The sequence below is a fragment of the Perognathus longimembris genome, chromosome 6 (assembly GCF_023159225.1).
Source record: "Perognathus longimembris pacificus isolate PPM17 chromosome 6, ASM2315922v1, whole genome shotgun sequence".
NCBI lineage: Eukaryota > Metazoa > Chordata > Mammalia > Rodentia > Heteromyidae > Perognathus > Perognathus longimembris.
Window position 1 is genome coordinate 16,813,075 of NC_063166.1, and position 16,229 is coordinate 16,829,303.

The 16,229-nt window shown below is 42.4% G+C and overlaps 1 protein-coding gene across 1 annotated transcript; it reads right to left on the bottom strand.

Moving 5' to 3' along the window:
• Positions 1 to 6,541: 6,541 nt before the first annotated feature.
• LOC125353615 (putative vomeronasal receptor-like protein 4) lies at positions 6,542 to 7,478 on the bottom strand. Its single transcript, XM_048349293.1, has one exon. It carries the CDS (start codon positions 7,436 to 7,438, stop codon positions 6,542 to 6,544), a length of 897 nt encoding a protein of 298 aa, XP_048205250.1. The 5' UTR covers positions 7,439 to 7,478.
• Positions 7,479 to 16,229: the final 8,751 nt, after the last annotated feature.

Consider the following 16,229-nt stretch of genomic DNA (forward strand, 5'->3'; position numbering starts at 1 on the left):
CTTTTGTTAAAGAATTTAGAGATTATAATAACTGTTAGCCAGGGATTTAATCCATTAAAACCTATAGCAATCAATTATCTTAATATTCAAATGTACATATCTAATCTTTTATTGTTTGATTAAAGCTTGTTTGTTTGCTAAGGAGTCTCACTTTTCCAAGATTTTTCTTTTTTCCTTTCCCCAAACTCTGAAGCTCTGAATCATATTTGGAATGAGCTTCTTAGACACATATTAAGAGACTTGGTTAGGTTTTTGTTGTTGTTTTTTGTTTGTTTTTGTTTTGGCTAGAAGTGAAGAACATCAGAAGAGGGAAGAGTGACTGCTTGCCTACATTTCCTCGGGAAAGTCAATAGAAAATGAGTTTTAAAGACAGGCTTTAAAGTAAGCTATGTGGATCAAACTCTTTCTAGGTTTAGCATCCAGTAACTTGGCACTTTTGTCAAATAAAAATCAGATGATTGCCTGTTGCTACTCAATACTAGGATAAAATTAGTGTGAGTTACCTCAGGCCTTATCATTAACTCCCTGATTCAAACATAGATAAACATTCAAGTTTCTGAGGGACATTTTTTTTTTTTTTTGCCAGTCCTGGGGCTTGAACTCAGGGCCTGAGCACTGTCCCTGGCTTCTTTTTGCTCAAGGCTAGCACACTACCACTTGGGCCACAGCACCCCTTCTGGCATATATATGAACTGGCGCTGGTCCAGCGGCGCTCTGCCTTCGGTGCTCAGAACACAGTTGACTAAGGTGAGCACGTAGCTGTAGCAGTTGTGGTGATCTTCCTCATACCTTTAGGAAAGGCTACAGGCAGGAGGAGAAAGTGTCTCACTGTGTCGCCCAGGCTGGCCTTAAACCCCGCCCAGGCCGGGGTGACAATATCTATATCTATATCCATATCTATATCTATATCTATATCTATATCTATATCTATATCTATATCTATATCTATATCTATATCTATATCTATATATCTGAGGAATCAAACCCAGGGCTTCATGTATACCAGGCAAGCATTTTGTCACTGGGCCATATTCCCAGCCCTCTGAGGAACATTTTTGTAGCACATATTTTGTAGTAAAATAAAGAATTGTTAGGTCTACTCACCGTGTTATCTGTGGTGAAGACAAACTCCGGCTTAGTCCTTTTGGCCAAGGAGGCTTCACAAGTCATACTAGTACCTTCAGCGTCTCTAGAGAGCTCAGGCAGTTGCCTTGTCACTTCACTTTCCACATGTGTGTCCCTGACAGGGAGGAGGAAACTTTGTAGAGTTTCAGTCCCTGAAGTACAACTTTTATTCTCCCTCTACAATTACTACAGCTATTGCCTCAGAAATTGTATCATGCTTAATTATCATTCAATTATTCTAGATACAAAAGTGAGAAAGTATAACTTGAGAGCAGGTATGGGAGGGGAAAGTGAAGGAAAAAAAGAAATGTGCTCATTACCTGATTTCCATGCAAACTCCTCTGTTCAACACTGTAATAAGGTTCCAGTGTGTGGGAACCAACTATTGAAACAGAGTGTAGGCCACTGCAATTTATCAAGTCCTTCTGTAAGTCTATGAAATTAATAAAGAATGGTTAGTACTTGAGACTCCATTTTTTGAGCAAGTCTCAACCATTTTTCTGGGGAGGAGAAGAATCACCTAGTTCTACGTATGTACCTGGGCACTTCAAGATCTTTGCCATATGGGGATTTTGATTCATTATTTATTCAACAATAAATGGGACGCAACAAGTTAGGCGTGCTTATTTTTTCCCTCCAAAAAAAAAAATGAACCCATTGTATCATGTTATATCACATTTCTGAAATAGCAATGATTGGACCCATGTATTATTTAGTCTACCAAATATTTAGTCTACTTTCTAGTCCCTGTTACAAACAATTGTAAATAAATGTGGACATAAAGCCATAAATGTGAATTCAAGGTAAAAATAACATTATTTTTTCCAGTAGTGAGGGACAAGCTCATTGTCATTGATATGCTTAGCTTATTTTTGAATCAGTAATCAGTTTTGCAATGCATTTGCTACTTTTCCCTATTTGATGACATATGCGTGATTTCCTTTCTCTTTCCTTCCTTCCTTCTTTCCTTCCTTCCTTCCTTCCTTCCTTCCTTCCTTCCTTCCTTCCTTCCTTCCTTCCTTCCTTCCTTCCTCATACCCATCCCTCCCTCCCTCCCTCCCACCCTGTCTCCCACCCTACCTTCTTTCCTTCCTTCTTTTATTTTTTCCTCCCTTCTTTCATGTTTGTGGGACTTGAACTCAAGGCCTGGTTGTTGCCCTTGAGCTCTTTTGCTCTCTATTGCTTTTAGCCACAGCTCCACTTCCGGTTTGGGAGTGGTTAATTGCAGTGGTGAATTGGTTAATAAGAGTCTCTTGGGGACATATGAAAAAGTGCTTGACATCACTGACCATAAAAGAAATGCAAATCAAAACAACATTGAGATTCCATCTCACCCCAGTAAGAATGTCCTATATCAAGAAAACTAACAATAATAAATGTTGGAGGGGATTTGGCCTAAAGGGAATGAACCCTACTTCATTGTTGGTGGGAATGTAAACTGGTTCAGTCACTCTGGAAAGCAGTATGGAGATTCCTCAGAAGGCTAAACGTAGAGCTCCCCTATGATCCAGCAGCCCCACTTTTGGGCTTCTACCCAAAAGACCACAAACAAGAACATACTAAAGCCACCAGCACAACAATGTTCATTGCAGCACAATTTGTCATAGCTAAAATATGGAACCAACCCAGATGCCCCTCAGTAGACGAATAGATGAGGAAAATGTGGTACATATACACAATGGGATTTTATACCTCTATCAGAAAGAATGACATTGCCCCATTTGTAAGGAAATGGAAGGACTTGGAAAAAATTATACTAAGTGAAGTGAGACAGACCCAAATAAACATGGACTCTATGGTCTCCCTCATAGGGAATAATTAGCACAGGTTTAGGCTAGTCAAATCAGAGGATCACAAGAGCCTAATAGCTACGCCCCTATGAATACATAAGATAATGCTAAGTGAAATGTAGTCCATGTTATGGAAACGACGGTTATATCACGGTTGTAATTGCTTTCAACATGGCATGTGAAACCGTAGCTTCTATTATTGATGATCCTCTTCTATCCCCTTCCTGTGGTTGTACCCGCACTATCACTGTATCTTATCTGAATACATTGGAAAGTGTATATACTGGTATTAGAACTAGGAAAGTGAAAGGGAATACCAAAATTGAGAGACACAGGATAAAAAGACAAACAACTACAAAAGCAATACTTACAAAACTGTTTGGTGTAAACCAACTGAACAACTCATGGGGACAGAGGGAAAGGGGGAGGGGGAGGGGGAAATGAGGGAGGAGGTAACTAACAGTACAAGAAATGTATCCAATGCCTAACTTATGAAACTCTAACCTCTCTGTACATCACTTTGACAATTAAAAAAAAAAAAAAGATTCCCTTGGGGGCTTTTTCTGCCAGGGATGGCGTGGAACCAGGATCCTTAGATGTGAGCCTCCTAAGCAGCTAGGATTATAGGTGTGATCCACCCGGTCCCTGCTTTGATCTTCTTTTCTTCTTTTTATGAGAAACAATGTTTGAATCACATAATGAGCTTGAGGAGATTAACCTAATAAATTAAAGCATAAAATCTCAAGGACACCTCAGCATTCTTCCAGTCTTCCCAGCTTTGTTCAGGACCTTTCCTCAGCCTGATTTACCTATCTCTTCACTCCCTCCAGAAACCTTGCTCTTTGTGATTCAAATTACTTTTTGTTTCCAGTTTATTTATTTATTTATTTTTTTTGGCCAGTCCTGGGGCTTGGACTCAGGGCCTGAGCACTGTCCCTGGCTTCCTTTTGCTCAAGGCTAGCACTCTGCCACATGAGCCACAGCGCCACTTCTGGCCATTTTCTGTATATGTGGCACTGGGGAATCGAACCCAGGGCTTCATGTATATGAGGCAGGCACTCTTGCCACTAGGCCATATCCCCAGCCCTGTTTCCAGTTTTTTTTTAATTAAAACTCATCTAAATTAGGTACCACTCATGTTCATTTATTTATACTTTTTATTCATTCCTATGATACAGCAAAATAGAACTGAAACAAAACTAGGGCCCACCTTTCCCCACTCAAGGGAGAAGACTTTCTCAACATTCTAAGTGCCAGATCCATTGGAAATCTATAGGAAAGAAGTCAATCTTTCCCTTAGAAAATCATCTTAGTATACAGACAAATACTTGGAGAAAAATTCTTGGATCTTCTAAGCCACCAAACAGGAATAAGAACCTCAGGTACAAGGAATCCTCTCTGTGAAGGTTCATCCTGCAATATGCAAGATCCAGCAGGAACTCTGGGTAGTAACTGCCAGTAGAAAATGTGTGAATAGACACATCATCTCCTTTCCCAGACTCACTCAATAGCTGTGAATTAGGGGTCCAGATGAGTTATTGGGCCAATGTGGGAGCCTTTGTCAACTAACTATGGAATCCAGAGTGCATCCTTGGACTACAGTGAGCACAAAGGATTGTTGACCAGGCTCATTGCTGTTAGAGGTTGTTATTCCAGGTAGTTCCTTCTCAACATTGCCAAGCCCTCTGTCTACAAAAGTACTTCCCACAGGGGTCACCGGGCAGTAGGAAAAGAGAATGACCACACAACAATGATTTTCCAATCATCTCAAGTCCTTTGTGAGTCGTTAAAGCTAAACTCATTCTTCCCCCTACTATTCCTGATGGACATCTACTCCAAATTTTGATTTATTAGTCTACAAAGTAGCAATCCCCATATCTCTCAGAGGTTTCCAGCACATTTTATAAGCATACTCTTAGTTAAGACACAATTGGAATTGCAAGTGGTGGTCCTCATGTGCTGGGAATCCAATGTACATTTGCATCCGTCAGAGGAGAATCCTCAAGACTGTGACTTGAGCAAAGACATCGAGTGTTCTGCACAGGCTGTGTCACGAGTGACTTGAAGTGGAAGCTGTGTTCTCCAATGACGCAGTTACTTGGCCTGTGAAATCTACAATAGAGATTGAAGTGCCAAAGATGCCCCAGCTACACATTGGAGCATCATCTGGAGCATTGTTTTCAAACCCAAGGCAGTGGCCTTCATAAAATAATTGTTTTCCTGTATTCCTAGGTATTTCCTGACCACACATTATGATCTTGAATGTGTTTCTAATGGGCATACAGTGTTTCTCACCATGATTAATTTCTTCAATGCTTTTGAAACCAAACATCTTCTGATTTTATGTACAGGTCTAAGTGAGACCTTTAGAGGAGGACAAACAAACAAATATGACATATTCCAGGCATGTAAAATTTTCTTTACCTGCAAGAAAAAATGTTTCTGAACTATGTAAATGTACTCAGTTCTTTCTTAGAAAGTGACAGAGCCCATTTTTGTGTTTTTTAAAATTTCCTTTTCTCCATTCCCATGGAAATGATAATAACCACAAGTAAGAAATAAATCCCATGGCAATGTATTCCTGTATATCTGTGATTTAGAATGTACGTTAATAATATATTCCTACCTTTGCACAAAGGTCTTTTGTTCCTCAGGGGTATCAAACTCTTGCCAGCTGAATCCCTTCTGCTGCAATGTTAGTGTTTTCTTTTTGTTTGTTTTTTTTTCTTTTGTTTTGCTTTGTTTTATTTTATTGTATTTTTTTTATTCATGGGCTTGACCTCAGAATGTGGGAGCTGTCCATGAGCTCTTTTGTTCATGGCACCCACTCTACCACTTTGAGCCACAGTGGCGGTTAATTGGAGATAAAAGTTAAGCGTTTTCTGGTCTTTGTTGCCTGGGGTTAACTTTGAACCAAGATTCTCAGATCTCAGCCTTCTGAATAGCCATAATTACAGGCACGAGCCACCAGTGCTTGGCATCTTGCTCTTCTGCTTGCTCTTTTCTTTCTTTCTTTCTTTCTTTTTCTTTCTTTCTTTCTTTCTTTCTTTCTTTCTTTCTTTCTTTCTTTCTTTCTTTCTTTCTTTCTTTCTTTCCTCCTTTTTTTCTTCTTTCCTACTGATCAGCTCTCTATTGTCTTGTAAGCCAGCTCACATAAAGGATACTTTCTAACATCTTTCTTCTTCAATTTTATTTTATGGTCACTGTTCCTTAGGGCGTGCCTGGTAGATACCTAGAAAGTACTAAATAATTTCCCAAACAGTATGAGTACTCAAGCTTATTTGATGGAACAGTAATACAAGTAATTGGTTGATCAAAAGTTGGAGTTTGGGGAAAAATAAACTAATTATTTGAGGGAGCAGACATCTTTTCTTGCAATCAGGTAAGAAACTACAGGATGGGAATGGGAGTCAAGTAAGCTTGCTAAGAGCCTGAAATCTCTGAATCAATCTTAGATTTTTCTAGAACTAGGTTTCTTAAAAATAGAAAGTCTAAGAAAATAAATGCTTTAACTTACTGATCTGATGTAGTAGAATTTTAGAACAAAGAAATTCTTGATGCATTACATCTTTGGCTCATGGAGAAATTGATGTAGAAATTAATGTTTGCACTCTTAAGTGAACATTCTAGTCCTTAGAAACAGGGGCATTCCTGATAATCAGGATGAAGGGGCTGAGACCAGCATACCCAAGGACTAGAAGTACTTTGATATTTAGTACTGTGCAGTCATGTGTCATGAAAGAACTTAGGTAGATGGAGGATATGAAATCTGTCCAGTAATAAAAGAGAAAACAAGCCATGAGAATGAGAGTACTTAGAGTAGCTCTGATTTCTGGGCTGGAATTGTTTTCAAATTTGGAGCTATAAAGGTAGAGAACTTGCTTGTGATGTTTATACAGATGGAAAGCCATGTATCCACTGCTCCAGCCCATGAGACACTGAGAGATCACATCTTGCAGAGCCATGAGGGAGAAGGCAAACCACCTAACCACATGCCTACATTGATGCATATGACAATATCCTTTATATACTTTAGTTCTGGAGCTGTTCATGCTATCAAGTGCTGTCATATAGTGAAGCAAATAGGAGGTAATCAGAGAGTTCAAGACCCAAAAGAGGAGGGGATATGGAAGAACTTGCCATGCAGTCTGTGGTTTGAGCTTTCTCCACAGGGCGGTTCTGGCACTGATGGTGATGGCCTGGACTGTGGTGAGGAGACTCATGGTACAGATGGAAAGGCCTCGAGCTAATTTTTCCATAAAAATCACAGTTTTGCAACCAACATCACCTAGGAAGTTTATGAAACAAAGATCTGTGGCTATTCTACTTCTGGCCCCTATGCTACTAATAATTAATATATTTGAAAAAAACAGGTGAATATGGATAAGGCATATGGGTTTTTGTTTCTCAGAACCCATAATGAATGTATATACATGTCTCACAAGTACAAGGATGTTTCCTAAAATTTCAGGTCCAGTATGCATATAGAAGATTATCCTTTGGGTGAGATTACTCCAAATCATTGGATTTCACGGACAGGACCAGGAAAAGCCTTCTGAGAAGCACAAACAATTAAAATGGTATTTTCAGGTGTATTGCTTATCTTGAATTGTGTAATGTGTAAGATTTTTCTGGAAGGTGCCTAACCGTCTTTCTTTCTTCCTGTCTTTGCTAATTTTCATCGTTGTTCTCTTCCTTCCTTTTTTTCCCTCCCATTCCCCACCCTCTCTCCCCCCACCCTCTTTCCCTCCTTCTTTGTCCTCCCTCACTCTGTCTATTTTTTGGCAGTCCTGGGGATTGAAGTCAGGGTCTAGGTGCTATCTTTGAGCATTTCTAGCTCAAGCCTGATATTGTTGATCATGTCGGGGGTTTTTAGCCTCCCGCACTCTCCTGTCCTGCGGGAGAGACAGGAAAACACACCCCACCCGGAAGAGCCAAGGAGTGGACAGACTGCCACCCCAGCCCTGCTTTCCACGGAGGACAAACAGAAAGTCCGGGAGCCAGTCAATGCTAAGACTCGTTTAATGGTGGCAATGAGCTGCTCTTTTAAAGGGGTCAGAGGGTGGCGGAAGGCTAGGGGTCCATGCACCAATGTAGGGGCTGTGAATGAATGCCTGAGCTGTCTGTCAGGATGGAGCTCCGAGTGACTTCCCTAAGGGGTGGCCTACATCTATGTCACGGCCCACAGGACCGCCTCTGGGTTCACGACCAGCGGCCATCTTGGCTCACACGCGGTTGGGAATAGAGGCAGGGCCAGCTAGAACTGCCTCTTAATGATGCAAGGCGTCCGGCGGGTGCGCCCCACATCTCCCCCCCCCCTTTTTTTTCTGCCAGTCCTGGGACTTGGACTCAGGGCCTGAGCACTGTCCCTGGCTTCTTTTTGCTCAAGGCTAGCACTCTGCCACTTGAGCCACAGCGCCACTTCTGGCCGTTTTCTGTATATATGGTGCTGGGGAATTGAACCCAGGGCCTCATGTATACGAGGCAAGCACTCTTGCCACTAGGCCATATGCCCAGCCCCACATCTCCCCCTTTTGTTGTTTATTAATAGAAGAGGGGTACTAGACTGGGAGTATGGGAGGAGGTTGTCTCTTCTGGAACTATTTCCTGCTGAAAATGGGCGAAGTACCATCCAGTTTGGTTGGTAAAAGTCCTCATCATTTCCACGAGAATGGTTATCAGGGCCAATGGGTGTCATGGTCTCCTCTGGCTACCTCCTGCAGCTTGGGCACTTCAAGGAGTCCCTAGGGCTGGGGCCTTCAGGGTCCAGATCTGTGTTGGGCACAGCAGTGTAGTAAGAGGATGGCCTTGAACTGCAAGTTCCCAGGTGGCGACCTCAGTGAGGGATGTTATCCTGTTCAAAGAGACTTTTGAAAAGATCAGGCAAAAGGCTGACAAGTTCACAGGACCAGTTAACATGAACAACATGGGAGAATACACCCTTGGCATAAACCAGAAAAGTTCCATTTGGAACATAAACTCAACTGTGGCCCATTACAAGGAAGGAGGAATAAGTGGACTGGGGGCAGGAATGAAGTGTTTGGGGATAGTGGACTAGTTGGGAGTAACCAGTCAGAGGCTATATAGATATATACACAAATAGCAAGTAACAAGGCAAAAATGCAAGTTTCTGTCCAGATGGAAAATGGACAGGTATGGACATTGGGTGGGTAAACAACTATTCCTCTTTATCTCCTGGCTCTGATTAATTTTGAAAGGGCGAGACAGTGACTCCATGTAGGATGTGACATCATTCTCCTCTTACTCCTCTCCATGATCCTTATTCCCTGAACTGGCTGAGTCCCAGGGATCTAGGTACTTGTTGCTGGGATGGCTTGCCCCCATTGGCATTCACGGGGTTTGAACTCAGGGCCTGGGCACTGTCCCTGAGCACTTCTGCTCGAGGCTAGCACTCTACCACTTGAGCCTCCATGCCACTTTCAGCATTTCGCTGGATCTCTTGAGCCAAGCTTCCAGCCTGGCTCTTTGCTGGTTAGTTGGGAGATGGAGTTTTAGAGGGAGTTTTTTTTTTTTCTCTGCCTGGGCTGGCTTTGAACTGCAATCTGCGGAGTTTTAGCCATAAAAGCCCTTTTTATTTCCAATTAAAGTAACAAGGAGAACAATAAGAATAGAGCTTACCTGTAACTTGTTGAGAATTGGCCAGAGTTGTGCTGTAACACTTAGAGAACTGCTGACTGAATGAGATCCATGTGCCATCAAATCAAATCATCATTTAACCTTACTGGCAGATGGAAGAGAACACAAATGAATAACAATTGAGAGGGCAAAGGGTCAGGATAATGTGAAAGTCTCAGCTTCAGCAGTGGCTGTGTCTTCCATCCTGGATCAGCAGGCTTCATTAGTCATGTGTGATGGAGGCAGGCAGGAGAGATGGGTTGGATCTGGGCAAGGCTGTAGTGGCATCTCTCAGAATCCTCTGAATAGATTCACACCTCCTGCTGGGTTGCCTGCAAAATTCTACACAGACTGGTTAAAGACATTTGAAATCTCCTAGTATTCCCTGGTTGCTTACTCTGAGTACTCTGGCTTTTGTAGGCTGATGCCCTACTCGTTTAAGCAGGATGACAACTTTAAACAGATTTTAGAAGGCTTGGGCCTTTAACCATCTTCCTAGTCACAAAATCTACACAGACCAAAGGCCAACCAAGTCTGCTCTCTGCAGCAGCCATGACAGTTTCTGAGATATGGAGAGGGAAGACCAATGCTACCCCAAGGCAACCTTGTGGCCACCAAACATAACTCTGATGCTTTTAATCTGGAGCAACTCTGTTATGATAGGACTGTTATGAACCCAACTCTAATCTTGGGAGTGGGTGGGGCAGAGCCAAAGCAGGAGCACTCTGGGCCTGTCAAAATCTTCACAGGACTCCTAGATTCCCTAAGCAGTTTTCCATGAGTGAGAGACAGAATAAGGAATCAGTGAAACCAGGCAGTTTGGGAGCAGACTGTGGAGGCAGCTTCATGAACCACCACAGTCCACACAGCTAGCACACATGTTGACCTGTGTCCTATGAAGCAAAATATTAATCCTGAAGAGTTTATGAGAGCACAGGAGTGAAAAATGGAGAAGCAAAATCTTAGTCTATACCAAAGAATTGTCAGGATCAGATGTACATTTGACTTTTAGCATAGATAGACATAAAAAATAACACACTGATTTTACATCATTGTATACCACATGCTGCATATTTGAACCTTTTGGAGTTTTTATTAGACACATTTGCTTGCAACTAAACATAATCAGTTTGGGTTTAAAACCTCTTTTTTTTTTCTTGGCTTGGAGTCTGGTGATAAGTCAGGATGCCTCCAGGCTGTTTACTGTGACTCCACCTACAAGCTGCAAGGATCCATTTAACATAAAACTTAAGCAAGTTAAAATAGTTTAAAAGGCAAGTGAGTTGTAAACCATGATGCTAGTTTTTACATGTCTTACCCGCGGACAAACAGACAGACAGACACACATACAGACAGTTGTGCACAAACTTTGGGCGCGCTTAGAAAAATTTTTCTTTTTCTGAATTGACCATGTAAGTCTCCTGGAATTCGAGTGGCAAAATGATATTATTTTGCCCATATTTTAGAACCACGTGGTCAGTTAGAAAACAAAACCTTTCCTAGGAAACAAAAATTTTCACAGATTATCCAGCAAGGAATTCAAGAAGCCACATTTTGAAAAACCAGTTCAGCTCCAATGGGGAGCTGAAGTGGGATGCTATGACCAGAGAAGGTCCAGGAGATGGGAGACAAGATGTGAACAGAACAGACATGTGGCATGGCTTAATGGCGGCAGAGCTGGTCAGAGCCTTAGCAGGCTCACAGCAAGACACCTTCAAGTCCCTGCCCAGCCTTGAGGAATTTAGCAGGTCCATCGATGGGTGGGCTCCATCTCTAACCAATGTTTAGGATTTAGCCAAACAAGCAGAATTTAACCAAATCTCCAATTTAGCAAACATCAACGAGAACTGAAAGCCTTTTTTTGTCTCTTTCAAAGCAGATTAGCCAACAACAGATGTTAAGTAAATAAGCCCTTTTTCCTCCTGGGCAGCCAGGGGGCTGTCTCCCCCCATCCAAGACATTTTTTAGCAATGCTTCCCAAGCCTCAGAAGTGGGAGGAGTGAGAGTAAAAGGGCCTCTACTGTCCCAAGGGCAGGTCTGTAGATGGTGGGAAACCTCCGGTGGAGGAGGGGTGAGGAGGGGTGAGGAGGTGGCAGGTGTCTCTGGGCCAAGGAGCATGGCCGGGATCCGGGGGATGAGGCCAAGGCAAGTGAAAGGGCCCATCGGAATGAGGCTTTGAGCCCCTCTCCTCCTGGGCAGAGGGAGGGCTGCCCCCTCCCAAGCAGCCAGGCTGAAAAGGCCAGCAGCCGCCAGCCAGAGTGCGGTGTGTTTCAACCCTTCCCAGATCCTCCTGCTCTGGGAGTCCAAGACCCCCAAACCTACGTTTTGTAGCATGAAGCTCAGTGCTTTGAGCACTTGGTCGTCATGCTGAGTTTGTGCCTGCCCCATCTTTTCAGGGTACCCTTACCTCAGAATCCGATTGGCCTGGCCCGCCGACAGTTTCACCTCGAATGTCCTTTGAGCCCCACATTGGGCGCCAGAATGTCGGGGTTTTTAGCCTCCCGAGCTCTCCTGTCCTGCGGGAGAGACAGGAAAACACGCCCCACCCGGACGAGCCAAGAAGAGGAAAGGGCCGACAGACTGCCACCCCAGCCCCCCTTTCCACGGAGGACAAACAGACAGTCCGGGAGCCAGTCAATTCTAAGACTTGTTTAATGGTGGCAATGAGCTGCTCTTTTAAAGGGATCAGAGGGTGGCGGAAGGCTAGGGGTCCATGCACCAATGTAGGGGCTGTGAATGAATGCCTGAGCTGTCTGTCAGGATGGAGCTCCGAGGGACCTCCCTAAGGGGTGGCCTACATCTATGTCACGGCCCACAGGACCGCCTCTGGGTTCACCACCAGCGGCCATCTTGGCTCACACGCAGTCTGCGGTTGGGAATAGAGGTGGGGCCAGCTAGAACTGCCTCTTAATGATGCAAGGCGACTGGGCGGGTGTGCCCCACACTCTCACACTTGAAAAACAGTTCCAATTCCACTTCTCCCTTTTTGTGTTTGGTGATGATTTGGAGATGAGTGTCTCATGAACTTTCTTGCCTAGTGTGGCTTTGAACAGTGATCCTCAGATATCAGCCTACTGTGTAGCTAGAATTACAGGCATGAGCTATCAGGGCACTGAGCTTTCTTTCTTTCTTGATTCCTATGACCTGGAAATTATAATGACTAGAATTTAGAAACAAACTCCATGTTCATGCATCCACCTATTTTTCCTTCTTTGTATTTCTCTTGTCCAAATTTTCTATGATTTTTTTGTCCTTAAATAAAAGGTTAAAAATCAATAAATATTATGCAGTCAATTTCCAATCTGTACTCCATAGCAGTACTAGCTTAAATACCTCATTCCCTTTCACTTCTCATGCCAAATAGTTATCATAATCATGGTGATTTGTATTATACTTCTCCTTCCCCAGATTATCTGTATCCATTGGTCCTGTATACATTCATCTTTCTAGTGAATAAAGAATCCATACAGAGTACACAGACCACCCTAAATTCTCCTGTTGTGATTTGTAAAACCACTTTAAAAAATGAAAATTTTTACTTTCTGCTCATTCTGTATTAGAGTGAACATGAAGATCAGAGCATAGCTTTTCTTATAAATGATAAATAGCATGTGAAGACATGTCAACCTGCATTCAGTCCCCCACAATTTCTTGTTTATCATACTTATTTGTGCAATACTTTCAACATCCTGCCCCTCAAGTATCATGTTGACACCGTGTGAAAAGAATATACATAATATCTCCATGCTGAACTTTGTCCCAACAAGAATCCTTCATAGCTAAGTGCAGTTGATGGATCACAAATCAACTCAGAATTTTGTCCCCTACTATTCCTGAACCCATTGGGCCATCTTCCCTGTGTTAAGCTGTGTGGATGTTTATCTGCCATAGGCATCATCCTCCCCTGCACAGTGCGAATGCCTTGGAAATGTCACTTTTGAGTCTGGTTATATCAGTTTCCTAATATAAACTCCTGCTACTAAGTGCATGAAAAAACTTTATAAATAAATTATGAACTGAGGCATATGATTCAAAAACTTGACCTTAAACTTAGCTCAGCAATGTATCAGGTAAACAATGCATGAAGAAACTTGGGTTGATTTCTGTTTCAATACAAATGTTACAACGGAATGGGCTGGAGAAGTCAATGCACTTGGATTTCAGAGTTTCTTTGTCTTCTCACATGTACAGAAGAGGTGAACATATAGGATTCTGCAGAGACAGTGAATGACATGGACTATCTTTAAAAAACTGATAAATTATAGTTAATTCTTACTTGCCATACTTCTGTCTTGCTGGGCTTATGACTTTACTTTTAAGAAATGTACATCTTGTGGGCTGGGGATTTAGCTCAGTGGAAGAGCACCTGCCTGTTGAGCGGTCCTCAGCTGTGGAAAAAAAAAACAAAAACCAAACAGCTATAAAAAATGTACATCTTGTTTCTCTAGCATATCAGTAACAGCCTTTGGAATAAAGAAGGAATGTTTTTGTTCTCCTGATGAATGACACACATGGCCTGGAAATGTACATTGATAGGCTTATTTAAAAACATTTTATAAGCTTCTTCTTCTTCTTCTTCTTCTTCTTCTTCTTCTTCTTCTTCTTCTTCTTCCTCTTCCTCTTCTTCTTCTTCTTCTTGCTGCCTGTCCTGGGCCTTGGACTCAGGGCCTGAGCACTGTCCCTGGCTTCTTTTTGCTCAAGGATAGCACTCTGCCACTTGAGCCACAGTGCTACTTCTGGCTGTATGTGGTGCTGAGGAATCAAACCAAGGGCTTCATGTATGTGAGGCAAGCACTCTTGCCAATAGGCCATATTCCCAGCCCTATAAGCTTCTTATCTCCTCCTATACCAACAGCTTCTTCCGTAGGTTTGTTTTGGTTGGTCTTGGGACTTGAACGCAGGATTGGGGCGGTATCTCTGAGCTCTTTTGCTTGAGGCTAGCACTCTACCACTTTGATGCACAGCTCCACTTTTGGTTTTCTGGTGGTGAATTACAGATAAGAATCTTGCAGACTTTCTTGTCTTTGAACCATGACCTTCAGATTTCAGCCTACTTAGCAGCTAGGATTGTAGGTATAAGCTACCAGCATGATTGTCTTTTGAGATGCTCAACTTCTGTGGACATTGCCCATGAGAACTGAGATGGAGGTATGTACATTTCCCTATCACAATCACATATCAGTTCTGGATCCCTAATACCATTTCACATATGGTCTTTTTCTCACTGGTGCATTAGGCAATAAAGAAGGTCCAAGGAGATGGTGGAAGGTGATTTTAAGTTCCCCACAGGCAGATATGCAGATTTACCTTAAATAATATTTTTCTGTTTTCCACCCATCCTTTCCCTTCCCAGATCCCAATATTTCCTGAAGTGAAGGAGTGCAGGGCAGTTAGAGGAAAAGAGACCTCACATTCAGGTGACACTACTTTGTTTAACCCACAGAAGAGTTGAATTGAGGGAGTGAAGGGAAGAGAGGAGAGCTCCTACTCTTGCTTGAGGAACTAACAGCAGAGCCTGTGGGATTGTCTTACACTCATTTGAATCTTGTGGTACAGGTTTCTCTGCTGTTGCAGCCCGTCTCACTTAAGACTGCAGTCAAACTTATACTGCCTGAGGTGACTGAGAAAATAGAGCTCCCTCATATATTTAAATTTTATTTAACTGTTTTTTGAATTATCCACTGTGGTATTGTAGATCCTTCCAAACTCAACTACTGTTCGGGTGAGTGTGTGAGGGTGGCACAACCATACCATGAACCATTTACAGAGCTCTTGTACTCCACTGGAGTACATTCCTATGTTAATCAACCTCATCCTGTGTTTACTGGCATCAAATGTCACGAACTTTAATGCCTCTTTGTGTTCTTGAATTTTAGCAACCTATGCTATTCCCTGGTTCCAAAACTGCATATAAGCTGGAAGTTAAGAATAAACTTGGCTGCAGTGTTGAGTTACAATCTCGACATGCAGACCTCCTGAACCCCATCTTTTGTCTCTTGTCTTCTTTTTTCTCTTCTCTATCTTTCTTTTTCTTTAATCCTCACCACCTCAATCAGGATTCCCTCTTGGCTGCCAGCTGTCTACCACTAGGCTTTGGTAAATTTTTTATCTTAGATCTATTTGATCTACTCATTTTGTGTGTGGTAGTACTAAGGCTTGAACTCTGGACCTCATGCACTTGATTGGGAAAGTCTTCACTGGTGCTTTACTACATGAGCTACAACTGATTCCAGCGCTTTGCTGGCTAATTGAAGACTAAGTTAGCAATCTCCAGGAAATCTGTTTTTCTCTAGTGTTCTCCATTGAGAATTGCTGAAGTCATTCAGTTTTCTCTGTTTCCAAGTATACCTGTTGACTGGTCTAAATAGCAATTCAGAAGACTCTATAGTTCTGATGCAACAGTTGTGATCTGGATTCCAATTGTGAATATATCACAGATGGTTGCTTTCTATGTCAACATATTTCATTTAACATGAATCTTCCAGGTCCGTGCACATGTCTCAGCATGGACTGAATTAAGGAAATGTTCAAAGTTTAAAGTGATAAAGATGCCACTTACCTTACATTGATCACGACCCAATGCATACATGCATTCAAACAGAACTTCATACTCAATAAATAGGGACACAGGTCATGTCAGAAAAACTTAATGAAAGAAGAACGTAGGGAAGTGATCCT